Raw genomic sequence first — 19619 nt, 5'->3', positions numbered from 1 at the left:
CGACTGTCAGTCGGACGGATATGCCTGTCAAGTCCGGAAATCGAGAGTATGCTCTATTGCCAGGCAATGTGCCTTATCCTGCTCAACATTGCTTGCGTTTCCCGGAGCCATCTAGCCATGCCAACTGAAAAGGTGGGTCGTAATCCCTCAAACCAAGCTTTCTTCAAACTATCCTTTTTAACCATAGGTGTCCAACAAAGGTGCGGACTTGGCTTGGTTATATGAGCCAAGTAGTGAGAAAAGGGAGATCGCAGGAGTACCAAGCGGAGGAGGAGCACCCGACGCATCAGGATGCGAGGGAGCCCAAAGATCTTGCGGGATCAACCAGAAGGATGCCAAAAGCAAAGCCTCCAGCATTGCAATGAAGGCCGCCCAGGATGCAAAGGCTGCCAATGACGCCCAGGTGGCCGCCGGAGAGGCGGCCTCGATGCAAGTAAAACTGGAACTGGCCGACAAGGCCGTCCAAGCGGCTCGAGCAGCAGAGGCTGCGCTCGCCGGCAAACAGCAGATCCTAGAGCAACTGGAGCTGGAGCAAAAGGAGTCGGAGGCGGTGGTGGACGAGGTCCAGAACTCGCTGCAGAACACCCAGATGAACGCCGATTCCGCCGTAGTGGCTGTCTCCGATGCCAAGCTCCAGTTAGATCAACTGCGACTCCTGGTCAAAGAGTCCACCGCTCAGCTAAGCAACATCGAAGCGTTTGCCCATGGCGCCCAGATGGAGCTGGAGGAGAAGTCGCAGCTTTTGGAGGCGGCCAAGCGGCGGGTGGAGGGCATCACCAGGCAAGTGATCTCCGCCAGGCAGGACTTCGAAAAGACCAAGAAGGCGGCCTATAAAGCAGCTTGTGCTGCAGTGGAGGCCAAGCAGAAGGCCCAAAGGCAGCAACGGGAGATCAGTCCTGCGTCCTCCTCAAGCTAGAAAAGATTATTATTATAATAAAACCATAAATTGTATGGTTTATAAATTGTATATATTGGTGATCAGAATTTTAGTTTATTTTTAGTTGTCATTAAATGAAGACGTGTTTTTAATCAAAGTGCACTAAAATCGCGGAAATAATCGAGAGGAACAATAGTTTGTTCTCAATTTAGAAGCTTTGTTTAAAATGTTGTTTTTGAAATAAGGAGTTGGAAAAACGCGTAATCTGCGAAAAAAAGGTTTTTTCCAGTATAAAAAGCCAAGAGTAACGAAACTTCCACATTTGGGTATTCAAAAGATTGTTATCTCCTCGGTCACATGAGGCTTTCCGAATGGAGTCAGAGCCGGAGGTTTCCAAATATTCGATCGGAATATGCCTGGCACGAAAGCGCTGCTCATCGTCCTGCTACTCCTGCATGCGTGTCCCCGACTGGAGAGCTTCCACTACCGACCTGCCCAACCGAATGCCAAGCACTGTCTGTCCAGCTTGTACGGGGATGCCAGCGTCGAGGGAGCAGAAGCAGCTGGAGGCGGATCAGGAGGATGTACGGACACATCCAACAAGAAGGTCGGATGCGCAGGGGGCACCGGAGGAGGGCTCGTTGGCCGTGGAGATCCCAAGGCCAAGGCTTCGAACATTGCCCAGAAGGCTGCACTGGAGGCGAAAGCAGCCAGCGATTCCCAGATGGCAGCTGCCGAGGCGGCTGCCTCCCAGGTCAAAGCCGAACTGGCCGCCAAGGCAGCCCAATCCGCACGAGCGGCGGAGGCGGCTTTGGCCGGCAAGCAGCAGATTGTGGAACAGCTGCAGCAGGAGATGGCCGAGGCGGATGCGGTGGTCAGTGAGGTGACCTCATCGCTGCAGAATACCCAGGCGAATGCCAATGCCGCCGCAGCCGCTGCCCACGAGGCTCAGACTCAGCTGAATCAGCTCAAGGCTCTCGTGATGGCCGCCACTGCCAATATGGCAAATATCGAGAACGTGGCCAGTGGGGCGCAGCAGGAGCTGGCCGAGAAGACGCAGCTCCTGGAGGCGGCCAAGCATCGGGTGGAGAACCTCGGCAGGCAGATGACCGATGCCAAGTCGGACTTCGAGAAGACCAAGCAGGCGGCTTACAAGGCGGCCTGTGCGGCGGTGGAGGCCAAGCAGAAGGCCCAAAGGTCGCGGCGGATGACCCACCGCCAGCAGGTGCGCTGGGGTCCAAGGAAGTTGGCCGAAAAGTTCGCCGGCGACGCAGCTAAGATGTAGCATCAAACTCTGGGATCAGTCGATATTTTCTATATTTTGTTATGTTTCGCTTTCGGTTTTATTAGTTTAGTCTATTAAAAGTTAGAGCATTTGTAGCTATAAACCTATATAAATTTTATGTTTTAATTTCTCCGATAAATTTAAAAAAACCGATACAGCACTAAGCACTGTTGAATTAACATTGCTTTAACCAGTCACTGTTAGGCACCCTGTTAGCCGGCTGATGGGCAGCACTGCTCGAACAGCTGTTTCATGTTATAAAATCAACCGGCAAATGGTTGAGGCTATTTTTATTTAGTTTTATATTAAAAACAACTCTAAAACAATGCTTATAAGAAGAATTAAGTGCCTCCGGTATCTGGGAACCCGCCACAACAGCTCGCACTACGTGACAACTCCCATATTTTATGTAAATGCAGGTAAGCGCACTTCTATCTTTGTTAATTCCCAAATATTCTTAATGAATAGAACTCCAACTTTTGGATAGCTCCCCACATTGGTCACCTCTACTCGGCGGTCATAGCCGATGCCCACTGTCGCTACCAGAGATTAAGGTACCCGGAGAAGGAGGTACGCCTCTGCACGGGAACGGATGAGCATGGCACAAAGATCCAACAGGCGGCGGCGCTTCACGGGATTCCCGTGGCCAAATATTGCGATGATATATCGGAGCGATACCGGGAGGTGTTCCGCAGTGCCGGCATCCAGCCGGAGGACTTCATCCGCACCACGGAGGAACGGCACAAGCGGGCAGTTGCTCATTTCTGGGTATGATTGAGATTACACAAGTGCTAACGCTTAAACAAACTTAAAAGTCCATGTCATTGAATATCGTTCACCTCTGCATAAGGGCTTTCATCTTAGGTATCTTAAAACATTACTGAACAACCTGGGAGAAATATCCTTACTCCATACTCATTTCTTCCATCTTTAACCATACATTTAATTTTAAATACATTTTTTCTTACCTGACTCTAAACCTTAAAAAATGCATAATAATAATATGTATAATCATAATATTTTTTATTGCATTAAAAAAAAAAATTTCATTGTTCTCCTTAAATAATTTGAACCTAAATCGGATAATAATTTATAGATATCATAAATCATGTTAAATTAAGCAGTTAATTTTATACGATTGTATCTTCAATCCCCAGCGCACTCTCCAAGGACGAGGCCACATCTATTCGGCTGCGTACAGCGGTTGGTATTGCGTGTCCGACGAAACCTTCCTTACCGACTCCCAGCTGCGATTGGATAAGTCCACCGGCAGCCGTTACTCCCTGGAATCTGGGCATCCCGTCGAGTGGACCGAGGAAACAAACTACATGTTCCGTCTGTCGCAATTCCAGGACGATGTGCGCCACTGGGTGAAACAGGAGGCTCGTATTCGGCCGGCCAAGTTCGAAAAGATTTTGCTAGACACTCTCAGCGAACCACTGCCGGATGTGTCGGTATCACGTCCTGCCAACCGCGTTCACTGGGCCATTTCTGTTCCGGATGATGATACACAGACGGTCTACGTCTGGCTGGATGCTCTGGTCAACTATCTCAGCTCTGTGGGATATCCCAATGAGGGGGTACGTATTAATAATAGTAATTTGAGACTATCTGCAGAACTTTTAGGGTTTAAAGAAGGGAAGATACGGGAGTGGGAAGAATCTTTTTTTTAAGTTTATCAAATATTTTTATATTATCTTTTAAAATGTATTTAAACAACTTCCTTTTATCCCCCGTCTAGTTCTCCGGCCATTGGCCACCGACGCAGCAGGTGATCGGCAAGGACATCCTCAAGTTTCACGGCATCTACTGGCCCGCCTTCCTCCTGGCCGCTGGCCTGGAACCGCCTGGACAGCTCTTCGTCCACTCGCACTGGACCGTCGACGGGCAGAAGATGTCGAAGAGCAAGCACAACGTGGTGGATCCCGCCCAGGCAGCCCGCCAGTACACCATGGAGGGCCTGAGATACTTCCTGCTGCGGGAGGGCGTGGCCCACAGCGATGGCAGTGAGTGAATCGAAACCGCGAAATCCCTTTGATGTCTGTGGCTTGTTCACTTTGCGGCAGCAATGCCATGTGGCCACCATGGGAATGCGGGGGAGGAATGGCACGGGGTTAGGGATTGTGGGCTGGAGTGACCTGCCTGCGGTTATTCAAATAGTTTTTCCATCAAATTATCAACCGAAACTGTTGAGGTTGCCTTGAAGGGCTCGCATGTGAGTGGCCATCTGTCGTCGTTAGTTTTACGGCAATGGTTACCTCTGCTTTAATTTGCATTTCAATTTTATGCCCGAACTGCCAAACCGAAAAAGGAACCCAAAGTCGAGAACTGGGCAAAAGTTTGAGGTCCAACAGGCCAAGGCGAAGGCGAGCGCTGACTTTTGTTTATTTGCCTCGAAAGTTTTGTATTCCGAACTTGCAGAATTTGCATAATGGTTATGGGTATGGGTATGGGGAAAACAGTTTTGGGGGAAGTTTCCGCCAGGAATTCATCAATTGTCCGACAGATATGATGACATTTAGCATTGGTCGGGGCTATCGACAGCAATTAACACACTTCGCTGGGTGTCACGGGGATGCGTTTTGATTGATTCGCCAACCTTTTTCGGGTTTTCCATTTGCATAAATTTCTGGCGTGCCGCCCCCTCTTCAAATTTAATTTTCAATTATTGCTGACTTTGCTTTTCCGACGGATTTTCCAGACAGCCGCCTGCTTTTCACGTTGGCTTTATTCAATTTGCGCTTGTTGATGTTTCTCTTTTTAATTTTTTTTATGGCCCGCTGCCTTGCGGCTAATTTAATTGCATTTTTATTGCATTTGCCCGGCAAATTGAAACCAAAAAAGCAAAAAAGAGGCTCAAAAAATGTGCGAACTGGTGCAGTGCGTCGGCGTCGCATAATTAAATTACAAAACTTCGACATCGCGCACATTTTGCATATTTTTCGGTCCGTGAATGATTTATGCGCGACGCGGCAGACGAATTTACTTTAATTTGAGGCGACTGCCGTCCATTAGGTGGAAAATCACTCGGTTCCCATCAAACGGTTTGCTTCAAATTCGATTTGTGGCCTAAGGTGATATCCGCTTTTTCACAGAGCTGCTGGGACAACATCATTATTAAATGCTCAAGTTTTCATTACAGGCCAAACTTCCGCAACACAGAAATTGCATTTCGTGTTTAAGGACATAACAGCTGCTGGTGGAGGAGCAGGAATGGTCGAAGGACCACCAGCATCTGCGGTCATGTTAGAAAAAGTTGCCCAGGAAATGCAAATAGGGGAGGTGTGCTGATGCAATCAGCTTCCTTGGGACGTCACTCAATTTTAAAATTTGAATACATAAACTTGCCATTGCAGACTGTTATGAGAGTTTCCGGAAGTTTGGTGGCATGGAAAAACGCTTTTGTAAGATTATGCTGCTCTCTTTGGACATCTTTGTTGCCTGCTTTCAAATTGAAAAGCTCGACTTGACTGTCCTCTTAAGATCCTCTCTTCATAATAGTAGATGAACCTCTGAACTTTACCCCAGTATATATACAGGTTGTTTGATTCTTTTAACAGGCTCGAGTTAGTCGTGTCAAAAGAATTTTTTATACCCATTACTCGTAGAAAAGTGAAATGGCCAATATTATCATTTATTAATACCGATTTGCTTGCCAAAAACTGTTTGAATCGGACCATTCATAAAAAAGTTATAAGCAAATAAAGTCTGAAATCTCGGAAAAGCCGATTTGCTGCATGCCTATCTCCATCTCCCTTGCACTACCTTTAGCCTAATTACCGGGTACCTATAAGTTTGCTTTAACTTCGGGATTGTTAACATATCTCCTCAATCTGCTCCCGATTCTTAAGCTTAATAAGCTTTAAATTCTTGTTTGGGCTTATCATTTATAATGAATCCGGTAATTCCTAGCAAAGGGAAGTATGACTCATTGCTTCCGGGCTTTACTGATAACACACATTATTAATTTCGCTATATGTGTCCGCATTTATAAACGCTGCCAATTCCCAAAAATGCCTTTATTAACATTTCTGAGAGGTTGCCTCTCGTAGATGGTACTGATGATTCAGAGTTCAAAATACCAGCAAAAATAGTAAGGTACATGACGTACGATTAGTAATTAAAATTCTCTGGTATCAAAACCATTTTTAATAATGTTTATTGCTGTCAGAGAGGTATTCACTGGAATATGATTTTAATTCGCGTCTCTGTATTTAGCTATTTTTCCTATACACCCAGGCCCTGCGTATTTCATCGACAGTCAGTCGGCGGGCAACGCGAGTTGTGGTAGTGGGTGGATGGTCTGTGGCAAGATTATTTTGGGATCAGTGATCGCTCTTTAAAATATCTATTTGTACGTACACTTCTGGTTTCGGCACAGCATCACTCCATTGAGCTTAAATTCAGTCAGCATGGGCAGCTCGTTCGTAATGTTAAAAAAGTTCACGTACATCTGAGCGGCAAGTCCCTTTCTGACGTTGGCATAACACTCTTCATTGCTGGGATACGGATTGAGATAATCAACTTGATCCTGAAGAAAATCAGAACAGTTTAGGTTGATTGGATCTGCTTCCTTAATCGAGTACCGAGTATTTTAAATACATACCACATTGACGCCGTGTGCCGTGAATTTCGCCTCCCAGTAGAATGTTCTGAGGTCATTCCTGTGTGCCGTAAAAACGCCTATGAACGTTGCCCCCCCGTTCGGAGTAAAATATGTAAAATAATTATGGCAATTGTGAGTCGGATGATTCACGGCGATGACCGAGATCAGGGACGCCATGAAGCAAAACCAAAATGCGGCACCCATAACGCTGATGATGATCTAGGACGAATGACAAATATTTTATTTTGCGCCGACTTTATACTCGGAATGGAATGTACCAATGTATTTATAGGTCGTTTTAAAGAACGACTGATAAGCGAACTCACATCACGACTCAAGTATATTCATTTCGATAATGTTTATTTTCCTCCAAAAAGTAGTAGTAAAAGAAGCCTTGGGAACTGCCCACTTATAATATTTTAATTTTCTTGAACTCCATATTTTTACATTGATAATTCATTTTAAAGTGCCTAATGTTAAAGTTAATCTGCACTCAGTTTTTCCTATTAGTAACAGGTTCTTATTGTCTTTATTGTGATTTTGGTGTCAGTGTATGGGAGGTCAAAATAAAGTTGAACTTAAAAGTATTGATAAGAAAAGTAAATACACATTAATATATAAGTAAGTGCACTTTGTCACAATGTTTCGTAAGCATTAATTAATTAATCGGGCTCATATTGATAAGCTATCGTTTATTACAGTTCAGTTTTTTGAAGTTTCTTCTTAAGTAGTAATAATTAGTTTTAATTCTCTTATGTATTCGTTAGGAAGTAGTTTTATTTGTATCTGTGCAGTCTGTAAAATTAGTTATAGAATATGTAGAATAAATATTATCTCAGCTAAATACTTTTGTGGTATTCGTAAGATAATTATAGATTTTAGGGTTTATTCGACGTGCAGAACAGTTTCGATTATATAGGGAATAGCACAGATAAACATAAAAACTCAGATCTGACAAAAAGTTTATCTTTAGATAATTTAAGGATTAGACAGTCCTTTTTTTCTTCGTAACTCTGTGCTGCACAGCATTTTTTCATTTAGCATTTGAAGAGTCTGGGTAGCAATGGATTTATGTTTTTTCCCGTTGAAACCTGCAAACATTGGAGCAGGCGAGTCATTCTCCATTTGGTTGTTGCTCACACTCTCGTTGAAATATGGCTCGTAGGCGGAAATACCATTCTTGTGAAAAAAGGGACGTCACAGCCGTCAAAAATGAATTCTACCGTCTAATAAAATTGTGAAACGCCTGTTTTGGGTGCCGTGAAAAGACCAAAAGGATTCCCCCCATAGACATCGAAGGCGAAATTAAACTCAGGGAAATTTTGAATGGGCTAAATCCATCCGCCTTGCACACATTCCAGGGCTATCCAAAGTCAAAATAGGTGGAGGACTAACATTGCGGTCGGATTTACTGACATTTTTTGAGGACCTATTCGCGAAAATGAAATGTAAATAGTGATTTTGCAACTATAAACATGTCTTGATCCCAGGGTTTTGTATGTGTATTTGTAGATTACTAAAGAAAGAGTAATCAGAACAAATAGATTGAATAATTCAAATAAATAAAATTAAATTAAGATATAGGACCGGAAATGGTTTTTAAGTATGGCTTTTTTTATTGAAATAATTTTTTTATAAGCTTATAAACATTGTTTTACAATTGGAATAAGACATTGTCTTTATCTAAGCAGTAAAATAAAGTTAAGATTAAAGTACTATGCAATGAAATTCCAATAGCTTAGGGCTATCTTTGGAGTTGTAATATGTAATCAAATATTTCATATTCCAAGTTTTTACTTGTATTTCCTATTAGTCAGGTGAATTAATTGAAATTGACTTTAGGTCGATCCAGCCGATATTTCCGTGCCACACGTACAGTAGTCGAGGGAGGTGCATCTGTCGAATCATTATGTGAGGGACATTCTGCCTTTTATCACACACCTAAATATTTCATAATATTTACTCACATTTCGCGTTGGTGCACAGGGTTTCATTATTAAGTGCGAAATGAGTCAACAGGGGCAGTTCGTTGACAATGTTAATGAACTTTACGTACATCTGAGCAAGGAATCCATAAGAAATCGTTAATTGGAGCTCTTCTTCGGAGGGATAAGGCCTGAGGATCCCGACTTCGTCCTAAAAGAAACACGGAATACAGCCTTTGGTATTACTTAGCGTAGCCCATAATTACCAAACCAAGGCCAATGGATGAAAACCTTGCCTCCCAGTAAAATTCCGTTAGGTGTGCCTTATTTGCCGTGAAAACGCCTATGAAATTCTTTCCGTCGTTAACAATTTTGTAAGAAAAGTATTGATCGCAATTCGCATACGGTATAATTACAGCCAGGCCAGAGTTAAGAAATAGAAAAAGAATTGAAAAGAACACGACCGACATTTTAAGAGTACCTCCAGGCGCTGAGTTAAAACTAAGAATGATCGTAAGAAGTTTGGAGCCTACATATTTTAATGGAAAGAAAACGGAAATTAACTTTGGCAAACCGAAATTCGGATACCCTTGCATATTTTATGAATTAGATTGTAAAAAAATGGTAAGATTTTTGTTTTGACAGCGACGCAGCTTCTGAATAAAGTTTTATAACTCCCTTTTAGTGTACAAAATCGTAAGGGCTTATCTTTCAGAAAGGTTTTTACTCAGAAAAAAATCCAGCTCACAAATTAAATATTAAAAATAAAGATGAATGGATAAAATTGAAATAACTTTCAAAGAAATTTTTATATGCTTGACAAAATATTTTTTATGATTGGTAAATATAGTCATAGTGCCTCTTTAAGTGTGTAAAACCATAAAATTTAAAATATGCTGCTACTAAGAAAAATATAGCTCTTAATTAAGGGTAAAAATAAGAATGAATGAATGAAAAGGAAATAACTTTCATGGAATTTCTATATATATATATATGTATATTATTTGGATTTTTTCTGAAAATCTTATGCTTTAATTGCTTGGAATTTCAGAACTCAATTAGTTTTAAATTTGATGTAATATATATCTCATGAAGAAAATGCCCTTTTATAACCAATAGTTATTTGAAATTGCAAAGTTCCTGTTTATCTGCACAAGCAATTGCTAAACTCTCGCATGATACCGACCCTTCTGCCAGACTTAACCCCCTGACCCCTTGAATGTTTATTTAACCCCATATGTATCACCCTTTTCCAGGCCTGTCTATCCGATCCGCCAACTGATTCTGCTGAAGGGCAGGCAAGAAATTAGTGTGTTTGGCACATAACCCATACGCCCCGTGTGCCCGGGCAAATTTGCCTGACACCTCCGTCGGTCTGTCTCCGATTGCAGAGGGGCTTGTTAAATATTTGATGGGCCATCCCCTGCACTTAAAGCCAAGTTGTGCTGTTGAAAAACAGGGACAGCAGGGCAACAGGGCAGCAGGGCAAAATGGTGTCAAAGTTTCCTGCAGGCGATGGCCAAAGCGGAGCAGCGACAAGTTATTCAAGTTATTTAAGGTGCAGCCAAACAGGTAACAGCCCGCATTCGAAGTGCAGCTCTTGGGGCACGTAAAAAAGTATTATTTATATTACTACAGGAAGAGCACCTCCCTTTGTCGGAGGAGGGGAGAGGTACTTCCTCCTGCTCCTGGCGACTTGCACCTCCGCCCACTTTGGTCACGTGGCAACATGTGCAGCGTGCTTAAAGTCGGTGGCAAGTGTTGTACACGGCTTCCTCGTGCCGTCAGCAACTTTTGTTTTTTGCCTTTTTCCACAATTTGTAGTTGCTCACGTAAGCAGTTAAGAGTTGCCCGGACTTTTCTCCGGACTTGAGCCCCGGCAGGTAATGCCACATACAAAATACAACACGTGTTGCGGGGCCCCTTGGAACGTTTTCATTAGAAAGCAATACTCGATTGGCAGTCGATGGTGGGGAGCGAGGTGGCAGCTCCTCCGCTAATAAAGTTTGATGCAATTCACATTGCATTTCTGGCCAACGGCAGGCAAACGTTGGCGAAGCCATCAAAATTCAATGCATTCAAAATGAAAAGCCTGCCGAACGGTTCAGTTAGCTAATCGAAGGCCATAGGATTTTATGGTTACCCTAGCTGATTGGTTTCCGAATTTTAAATGTATCTATATATTAGGAAATATATTATTGGTTTGGTTATAAGAGCAAGTTCAGCAGTATTCTGTTTTAAAAATAGTATTAACTTCTTGTTTTATTTTTTTTTTATTAAATACGCCGAGAGAAAACAGTTCCAAGTCTCGATAAAAGTAAAATAATCGTTTTTAAGAGTAAATTGTTCTTGATTTATATAGTTCTTTTAAAGAGCTTGATTATAGTTTGAATCGTGATTGATTTAGGTAACGCTTTCCTTTCGAACTGATCCATAACCCACTCAAAAACCCAAGTCTAGCACACTTCAATCCTGATTTTGAGAGCACTTTTACTTAAAAAAGAGAGAGGACAAAATACTTAAATTAATTTTTCCTAATGCCTTTAAAGAGAAGATGACTAATTCTTGAAGTTCTCTAGTGTCACCCATTCTATGCTTACTACAAAAACTATAAAAATCAGTACAAGCATACAACATTGTTATTAAAATTCTAGAACTACAAGGTAGCTGCAATTCCTATAACAATTCCCATTTTCCACATGCCAAGTGACTTGGCATGAATTTGATTCGGGGAAACCAACGTACGTATACGTATGTGCACGTGAATTCAACGCAACTCAACTCGACACTCTTTCATTTGAATTTCGGTTGACAAGCGGACTTTTGCCTTTTTGGGCGGGTGAGAAACTTTCTGCTGCATTTCTTCTAGTTGCGCAACAAATTAATGTTTCAGGCAACACTTTTTGGCAGTTGTATTTCCCCAGAGAGAAAGCAGCCAGAGGAAACCTCAATTGGCAGCCCAGGTGAAATGGAAGCAAGTTGAGAGTGCAGCAACGAAATGTATTTGCTGTGGGAATTGTTGTTCCTCTCTGGTTTTATTTTCTTTCCGAAATCTGATCATCAACATTTCGGAATTTCGAGCAACAATAATTACCTGCCAGCAGCCATTAGCCGATTATTGTCTTAGCAGGCACTGCCCGTTTTAATTACCAACAGGCTGCAGATGCCATTGCGCTGTATTTTGTGGTCCCATTAGCAATTGACAGGTAATGCCCTTTTAATGGCCTTAATTTTTAATTACAAATAAGTGAGGGACCTTGAAAAAGGCTTTAACTTGAGGTCATATATTACATCCGTTTTTAGTGTGGACGTATAAATGTAATATATTTTTTCTAGTATATACCGAAAATATTTTATTGGACTTAACATTTTAGATACATATTCTTGTATGTGTCCTTGAAAAAGGCCCCAAGCTAAGTTTATATAGCGAATACGTTTTTAGTGTGTCTGATTCTATAGATCATTTGTTTTTCTGGCATCAACATAAAATAGTTTCTTTTCTTAAAAAGGTCTTTACCACTTTAATAAGCCTAATTTTTTTAGACACTTTTAGTGACGGCCCTTGAATAGGGATCCAAGTTGAGTTCATGTAATAAATGCCTTTTTATGTGGTTATTTCAATACATAATATTTTTCTAGTATATACCAAAACATACCTATTTTTTAAATCAAGAGAATCATGTTAATTACAAGAAGTAGTACACCGATTTGTTCTGTTTGAAGTGTTCCGCAAAGTGGATTAACTAAATGCACTACTTGTCTACTTCATTTTCTCAAGTTTCCCCCGGCGAACACATCATTATACGTATTATGCTGGAATCAACCTCACCGGGGCACTCTTTTATCCCGCAAACTATCTCCCTCATTCAGTTCAATTTCCCTTTGGGCGAAGATTTTGCAACTATTAGCGCAGCTTAAATCCTTTCGTGTTCAGCTTTGCTCCCGTAAAGCCACCTGAATCACCATTTTGTGGGGCGAATGGAAAACGGGGAGAACTCCTTGCCTTGCCTTGGCCTGCCCTGGCTCGCCTTGTTGTTGTTAAGTTATCCGGATTGTATCTTAACCGGCTTTGCTCGAAGGACAGGAACTCCTGACTCCTCGGACTCTGTTTCCGCCGTGCTAATCCCCTTAATGGGCGGCCGGGCATACGGTGAATTTGTAAGCAGTTAATGCCCAGCCAAAGGCAAGTTAAATGGGAGATGAAAATATCACTCATCCGCCAGGTGGTCCAGCTTGAGCTGACATTTTGTATTCCTTCAGTATCCGTTAACGCAGTTGATGTAAGTTAACGAAAAAATAATTAATAAAAATGTGTAAAAACGGCTAATTTAACCGGCTTTAGAGAAATATGTCACTTTTAACCGTTTTTCTTATTATGATTAAAAATTCCTTAATTCAGCTAAGCATTTAAACATTTAAGTATCAAATTCATTTTCTTCGAATACCTACTTAAACTCTATTCAGTTTATGATTAAAATGGAAAACTTACTCAAATTGATTATGATTGTATAATATAGTTATTGTTAAATATGCGGACCTTCGGACATTCTTACGAAGTCCATAATGGGCAAACCTAATTTTTCTTTATATAAGTTGATTGTTTGGGCGCAGCTGTCGCTTTTTGTACAGCTCTTCCTGGTTCAAACTGACAAGTTGTCTCTTCTGGTTTGCTCACTACAGACTACAGCCACGTGAAGGCGCAGCGCATCCTCAACTCGGAGCTGGCGGACACCCTGGGCAATCTGCTATCACGTGCCTGTGCCAAGTCGCTGAATCCCGGCCAAATCTATCCATCAGGCAGTGCCGAGCACTTGGCGGATCTCCTCCAGAGCCTGGATGCGGCCAAACGCCTGCAGGAATCGCTTCTGCAGCTGTCAGGTGAGTGGATTGGAATGGAAAGTGGAGTGCAAGCATGGAGTCAGCTTTGTCATTTTAATATTTAAGCAGCCAGGCTCGAGCTGAAGAGGCGCCATCTCGAGCTGGAGATGGAGATAGAGATGGTTTATAATCTGCATTTGCGTTTGCATCCGCATCCGCATCTGCCCGAAGCACTTCCGGCCAATCTCCGAGCGGCAAGTGCACTCGAGAGTGTGGCCAAGCCAGCGAGCTTATGGCTTTAAGTGCGCCAAGTGAAGCCATCATTTTCTATATTGTATTTTGTGCACTTGAAGAAATTTGTTCCTAAATGTGGTATAGAAGAGCGGGAAACTTAAGGAGATTTAAACAAAATTAAATTTAATTTTATTTATATAGGGTTGATCGTATTTTCAAAGAATTAAAAATATATATCAGCATTTTAAGTAGAAGACCACATAAAAAGTAAACTTTTAAGAAAGTATTTTTTGTGCATTATAAAAAATTAAATTAAATGCAGGCACTTAAGTGAAAATTTAATTTAAACTTATAAAAACTGTCAGTTTTTTTTGAAAAAAAAACACAAAAGTCCCAGTTAAAAATAGTCGGATCCTTTTTTAACTTTATTTTTTTGAAATGTAAAGCAATTTGTATTTAATATTTCTGATAATATAGGTTTGACTCAACAGGATACACATATATATTAAAACAAATAATATAAATTAGTCTTGTCTTAAAGCTCCAGACTAAAATGGGTTTTAAACTAATAAAATGTAGAAAAAACTAAATTCTAACTCATTTTAGCTATTTAGTTTTTTTAAAATAATTTTTCAAGTGCTTGAATGTTTCGTATTTTGCAGAGCGATGCGCGTCGCACTACGAGTGCAATCACTTCCACTTGGTGGCCGACACTGCGATGGCGGCTCTGCATGCGGCCAACAACTTCTTCGAGAGCTCCAAACCCTGGACGCTGAAGGCGGGCGCCCCGGATGGCAACGCGCCCCGTTTGGAGACCATAATCGCCATGACAATGGACGCGCTGCGGCTCTGCGGCATTGTGCTGCAGCCCATAATTCCCCAGCTGGCCACGCGGCTGCTCGATAAGCTGAGCGTGCCCACCGCACAACGTGGCTGGAATCACTTGGCCCAGAGTTTTGCCACCAGCCCCGCGGATCTCGCCGGGAGCCGTCAATTGGACGGGCAGACCAGTGCGCTGCTCTTCCAGCGGATTCTCGAGGAGAAGGAGAAGGAGGAGCAGAAGCCGCAGCCAGCCAAGCGGAGCAAATCGAAGAAGAAGGAGTGCCGCGAAACATTGTCCTGAAGTAGCCGTAATAAACTGATTCCAAAGCCAAGCCACCGGCGACATTTGTTCATTGCGAGGGCTTAACAATGGGCGGCAATAAGTCATTTTTTTCTGGCAAAGAAACTACAGATGTACCATAATTAAATTTTCTAAATTTTTATAACTAACAGATTTTGTTCTACTTAAGCCGTAAAATAACTTCCAAGATGTATCTGCTATTCAAAGAACTAATTTGTATGCATTTATTAGAGCAAAACAACCACAATTGTTTAAAAAAATACTATATTTCGAATTAAGCAAATACGTTTGGTTACATTTTGGCCAATAACCTTTGTAAGCCAGTGCAGGCATTCGAAAACGCAGGGCGCACAACTCGGCTAACTCCGGTCCCCGGGCTCCCACTTCGCAGTCTCATTAAAATCCACTTAATTATGTGCAGGAAGGAAAAAGCAGTGCCGTCAGCAGCGTCGCTGTCTCATATTCCTTTGTAATTTATTACGCGTAATTGAAGTCAGCATCAGGTGGCAAGGATGGGGCGTTATTTATGGCCTTCAATTGGCAAACAGGTTGAGGCCAGGCCGCCAAGCCGCCAAGCTGCCAAGCCGAACATGAGGCCAGACTTTTATTTGTTAATTTATTTTAATTTCCCCGTCCAGCCCAAAAAAAAAAAAACAAGCAGTGGAGAAAAGTAAGCACACCATGTAAATGCCCCACGAGCTGGGTAATCAAAATAAATGAGCATGTGGCCCTCGATTTAAGTGGGAGTGCATATGGGAGTGGAGTGGCTGAGGGCCGAGTCAAGTGCAGCCATTAGAGTCCGTGGCTGGCTGGCCCAGAGGAGCAGACAAAGCTGATTAGATTACCCGCCAGCCAGCGCCAGATCCGCTCCGTGGAAATAGTTTAATTACGATTTCCCCTCGAAGTTCGCACACGGCATCAATCAAGTCAAGCCCAGAAGTCGAGAATCAGTGGCCAAGAGCTTGCGGTTTTCCGCTTGGGTGATGCAAAAGCCAAGGGAGTTGCACCTGTTTAGGTATTTTTAAGATTCTCTTAAAACCTATAAATAGATTTTTAAATCGTTTGTAAAGCGACAAAACAGGAGGAATTTCATTATCTTAAAGTCAAATGTTTAAAAAGTGTACTTCGTATTTTAAATTAGATTTTTGTTACATTAATTTAAGAGGAAAATTCAAAATGTTTTCCATTACAAAAAATAAAAGATGTTTTAACAGATATAGTTCTTGTATAGCAGAAGTACAGGATCTTTATACATTATATTCGATTTTTTTCATTCGTATTTTAATGTTTATTATTTTTTAATTGTAAAATAATTTACCAATAACTTATTCTGTTTTGTATTTTTTTCCGATTTGCTAAGACTTTGCAAAATGGTGTTCAAGCTTAAAAAATAATATCATGTGTTATTATATTTTTAATCTATTAAAAGATTAAAAGATACTTTCCATCCCTGCTTTCTGTTGATTGCACGTAAATTGCAGGCATTACCGCCGCCATCAGCTGCAGGTAAACAACAATTTAACTCCATTCTGCCGTAGACCACCGCTTAACCCTCTACACTCCCCACTCGATGTGGCCCAGCTTGGCAATTAGGACGCCAAAATGTGCGGGCTTTTGGGCCCAGTTAACTTGCAATTTGCAGTGCAGTTGCTGAAGTTGAGGAGATGCGGAGGCTGATGCTGATGTGGATGCGGATGCTGCGCTGATGCGGATGTACATGTTGATGCAGACACTTTACAATGGGCCCGAGAAGCTAACACATGAAATATATATCCGACAAGCAGACAACCAGACGGATAGGGCAATTAGTGGAAGGGCTTGCTGCATTGTCCGCCAGGAAATCTGGTAATTGGCCCACATCTCGGTTGGCATTGGAATCGATATTCGAGGTAACACACTACCCTGTCTGCCAATTAAGGAGCGAAAAGATGCATAAAGAGGAAATTGGAGCAGCTATTGTTGGGGCTCATAGAATATTTGCAAGACCTGACTGTGGTATTTATAAATGGAAGTAAAAATCTTAAATTACACTTTCAGACGAGATTAAAGAATTTAGTTGGAAAAGAAAGAGTACTAGTAGCTGTTTTCTGACTAGCGACTAGTACTACGCCAGCCGCATTATAAGACAACTTAAATTACATTTAAGCAACTTTCCTTTGCAGCGGCGCATACCCTTCAATCTGCCGCCCATAATTTAATATCCGACCGGGTGAAATTAAATTTATAGTGCAGGTAAATTAAGTTGACGTTAATAAGACAGCAGTGGGATAAGAGAAAAACACAGAGCAGAGCGAACGGGGCAGCATAAACAAGCGCATTAACATGCTCGACTTGTAAAAAGTTGTTAAGTTTGCATTTTAAATGAAATTATGCAAGCTGGGACGGGGCGAAGTCAGGTAATAAGGTTAATGATTCACTTTAAATGCTGCTTAAACTCGAACGCAGAGCCCAAAGTGGCTGTTGTTCCCATGGATGCTGGATGTTGGATGCTGGCTGCTACCCCAGTTGCACTTCGATTAATTACAAAGTTGCTTTGTGCGCCGTCTGCCGGCCACAACTCTCCACTTTGCCACTCGGGCAATGCATAATTTAATTGCCCGCGGGCCACGTGGCGTATGCGCAATATTGTAAATGAGTTAGCCGCGCTTCAAGTCGCCCCTTCTTGTAGTTAAGCACGGTTTCGATGCTTCGATGGGGCAGCTCAAAGACAACCAAATTGATTTTCGTTTGGTTGCCCCTGCTTTCGCTCGAGAAGTCAGGTTCGAAACAGACATTTTACTCGAATAGGACCATTCTAAATTCTTGTTATTCAGAATATAACATACTATATAACCAAAATTCCCAAAAACTGCCGATTCAAATCTAGAATGCAAACAAATATTCCGTGATGCAGTTATATTTTCTTTATAGGCGATTAAGACAAGAACAATAAACGAGTACTGGAATTATTGATAAGCCAATCCTCGGGGAATTCTAAGAATTAATATGAATGATTATTGCTCATGTCGCATTTAATCTAAAAAAAAATTATATATAATACAAAGTTTGTATTCACAACGGTTAGAATAAGAAATCACCCTATTTGTAATATGAAAATGCAATGATTTTAGCCACAAATACAAAGAGTTTAAAACCCCTAGTAATACTATTTAACAACCAATTAATGAATTTATAACCTCTTTTTTCTGGTTATATAAAAAGTAAGTCCCAGTTAGATGCCCAAGACCAAGGCAGATCGCACAGTGCATCCCAGTTGGTTAATTGGATTTTCCGATTGTGCAGCTATCGAGAACCCTTTGGCTTTCAAATTTGCAAATACCACAATGGCTTTCACCCGATAAATGCAATAATGATGGCAAATGTGCGAATACCGCTTAACTAATTCATTAGGCCAAAACTCAAAAGTGTTTAACGAGTCGTGGCCAAGGCCGCAGAGCAAAAACAGTTGTTGTAATTCCCCAATTAAAGCAATTAAATGTGGAAATTAAATCGAGCGTATTGGGCATTTAATTAGAGCAGATTTATGCGGCTGTTGTTTAAATGGCAACAAAGTTTGCCAAGTAGTCTGGGCCTAGATTTGTGCGCACATAATGAGCAATTAAAGTGCAGTAAAGAACCCCGATTCCGAATCCTTAATCCTGGGAAACAAGCTGCAGCGCAGTGCCAAGTAACTATGTGAGTCGTTATCCCTTTTAATGAATTTTTTGCCAGACCCGTTCGGCCTTCGCTTTTCATTTTGCCGGGCTGCAGAGTTTATTTTTAACCCCATGCCCACCCCGCAACCCCCTATTTTACGTTTTCAGCAACCTTTTTGCGCCAAAGTAAATATTTTACTATGCCACTATTTAAAGCATACTTTCTGGCGGCTGGCGGCGCAGCTGAAAAACCACAGCTGGAAAACCTGCGGCGAGCCGAAGGAGAAAGGAGCGGGAGAAAGGCGAAGGAAAACGCTGCTGAAGCAACAGCCCGGCAGCCATTTTATTTTTGCAATATTTTCCAGGTCAAAATGTCGTAGAACTTTTATTAACTTCATGCCCGAAACCCTTGCTCTGTGTGTGTGTGTGTGTGTGAGCAAGTGTATCTGTGTGTGCTGTTTGCCAGGACGTGTTTGTGTCTCGTCCTTGTGTTTGTGTCTAAACATTAAAAGTAGCTTAGTGCCGTCGGTTGTGTGGGCGGGCGTAAGTGTTTGGGTCTCATGTTGATAACTTATATTGGGGATGTCAACAACCGAATGCGCTTCGAGTGGATTTTGCATCGCAGTCAATGACCATGGATCGCTATCCTTGCCAGGGCTCCAGAGGGTACTCATTTGCCTGGTTTTATGACCTGGAAAGTGGCCACTCAAGCTGACCAGCACCGCAAGCTGATTTTAAGGTTCCCCAGGACACATAAAGTCTCGTCTTGAAGGACGTTGGGTAGCACACCGTTGATAAGTAGGACAAATTAATTTGCTGCACTTTTGCATGACAATGCTAGATTTATGAACAACAGCCGCACACAAAGGCCCCAGGGGAGGAAAATGGAAAATGTAATTTCACCGTAGACAAAGGCGAAGACAGGCAACAGATGAGAGCAGGAAAATGAAATTCGCCTTCAAAAATACCTGTGCTTGGCTGGCTACAGGTTTTTGTGTCTTTCGGCCCTGTTCCAAATTTTAGTTTCGCCACTTTCATCCAGCAAATCGATAGGAGCTAAAATGCAAACTTCCCCAATCATTTATAGGAATTATGAGGAAAAAGAAATTTCTACTC

At 42.0% G+C, this 19619-nt stretch overlaps 4 protein-coding genes across 4 annotated transcripts; 3 read left to right on the top strand and 1 right to left on the bottom strand.

Moving 5' to 3' along the window:
- The first annotated feature begins 18 nt into the window (after window positions 1-18).
- LOC108031433 (uncharacterized) lies at window positions 19-1000 on the top strand. The gene is made up of 2 exons (XM_017104845.3): window positions 19-132; window positions 188-1000. Exons 1-2 carry the CDS (start codon window positions 49-51, stop codon window positions 914-916), a joined length of 813 nt encoding a protein of 270 aa, XP_016960334.1. The 5' UTR covers window positions 19-48; the 3' UTR covers window positions 917-1000.
- Window positions 1001-1209: 209 nt separating this feature from the next.
- Window positions 1210-2331, top strand: LOC108031252 (uncharacterized). Its single transcript, XM_017104491.3, has one exon. The coding sequence runs from the start codon at window positions 1290-1292 to the stop codon at window positions 2160-2162; it is 873 nt and encodes a 290-aa protein (XP_016959980.1). The 5' UTR covers window positions 1210-1289; the 3' UTR covers window positions 2163-2331.
- Window positions 2332-2395: 64 nt separating this feature from the next.
- Window positions 2396-15988, top strand: LOC108032151 (methionine--tRNA ligase, mitochondrial). The gene is made up of 6 exons (XM_017105996.3): window positions 2396-2581; window positions 2650-2930; window positions 3320-3742; window positions 3904-4168; window positions 13374-13571; window positions 14408-15988. Exons 1-6 carry the CDS (start codon window positions 2488-2490, stop codon window positions 14866-14868), a joined length of 1722 nt encoding a protein of 573 aa, XP_016961485.1. The 5' UTR covers window positions 2396-2487; the 3' UTR covers window positions 14869-15988.
- Window positions 6297-7085, bottom strand: LOC108032152 (uncharacterized). Its single transcript, XM_044095619.2, has 3 exons — window positions 6769-7085; window positions 6525-6693; window positions 6297-6465 (listed from the first exon to the last, which is right to left on the bottom strand). Exons 1-3 carry the CDS (start codon window positions 6970-6972, stop codon window positions 6377-6379), a joined length of 462 nt encoding a protein of 153 aa, XP_043951554.1. The 5' UTR covers window positions 6973-7085; the 3' UTR covers window positions 6297-6376.
- Window positions 15989-19619: the final 3631 nt, after the last annotated feature.

This window comes from Drosophila biarmipes, chromosome 3R (genome assembly GCF_025231255.1).
Source record: "Drosophila biarmipes strain raj3 chromosome 3R, RU_DBia_V1.1, whole genome shotgun sequence".
NCBI classification, from domain to species: domain Eukaryota; kingdom Metazoa; phylum Arthropoda; class Insecta; order Diptera; family Drosophilidae; genus Drosophila; species Drosophila biarmipes.
The sequence above is the reverse complement of the archived record's forward strand: the minus strand, read 5'-3'. Positions and strand labels throughout refer to the sequence as shown.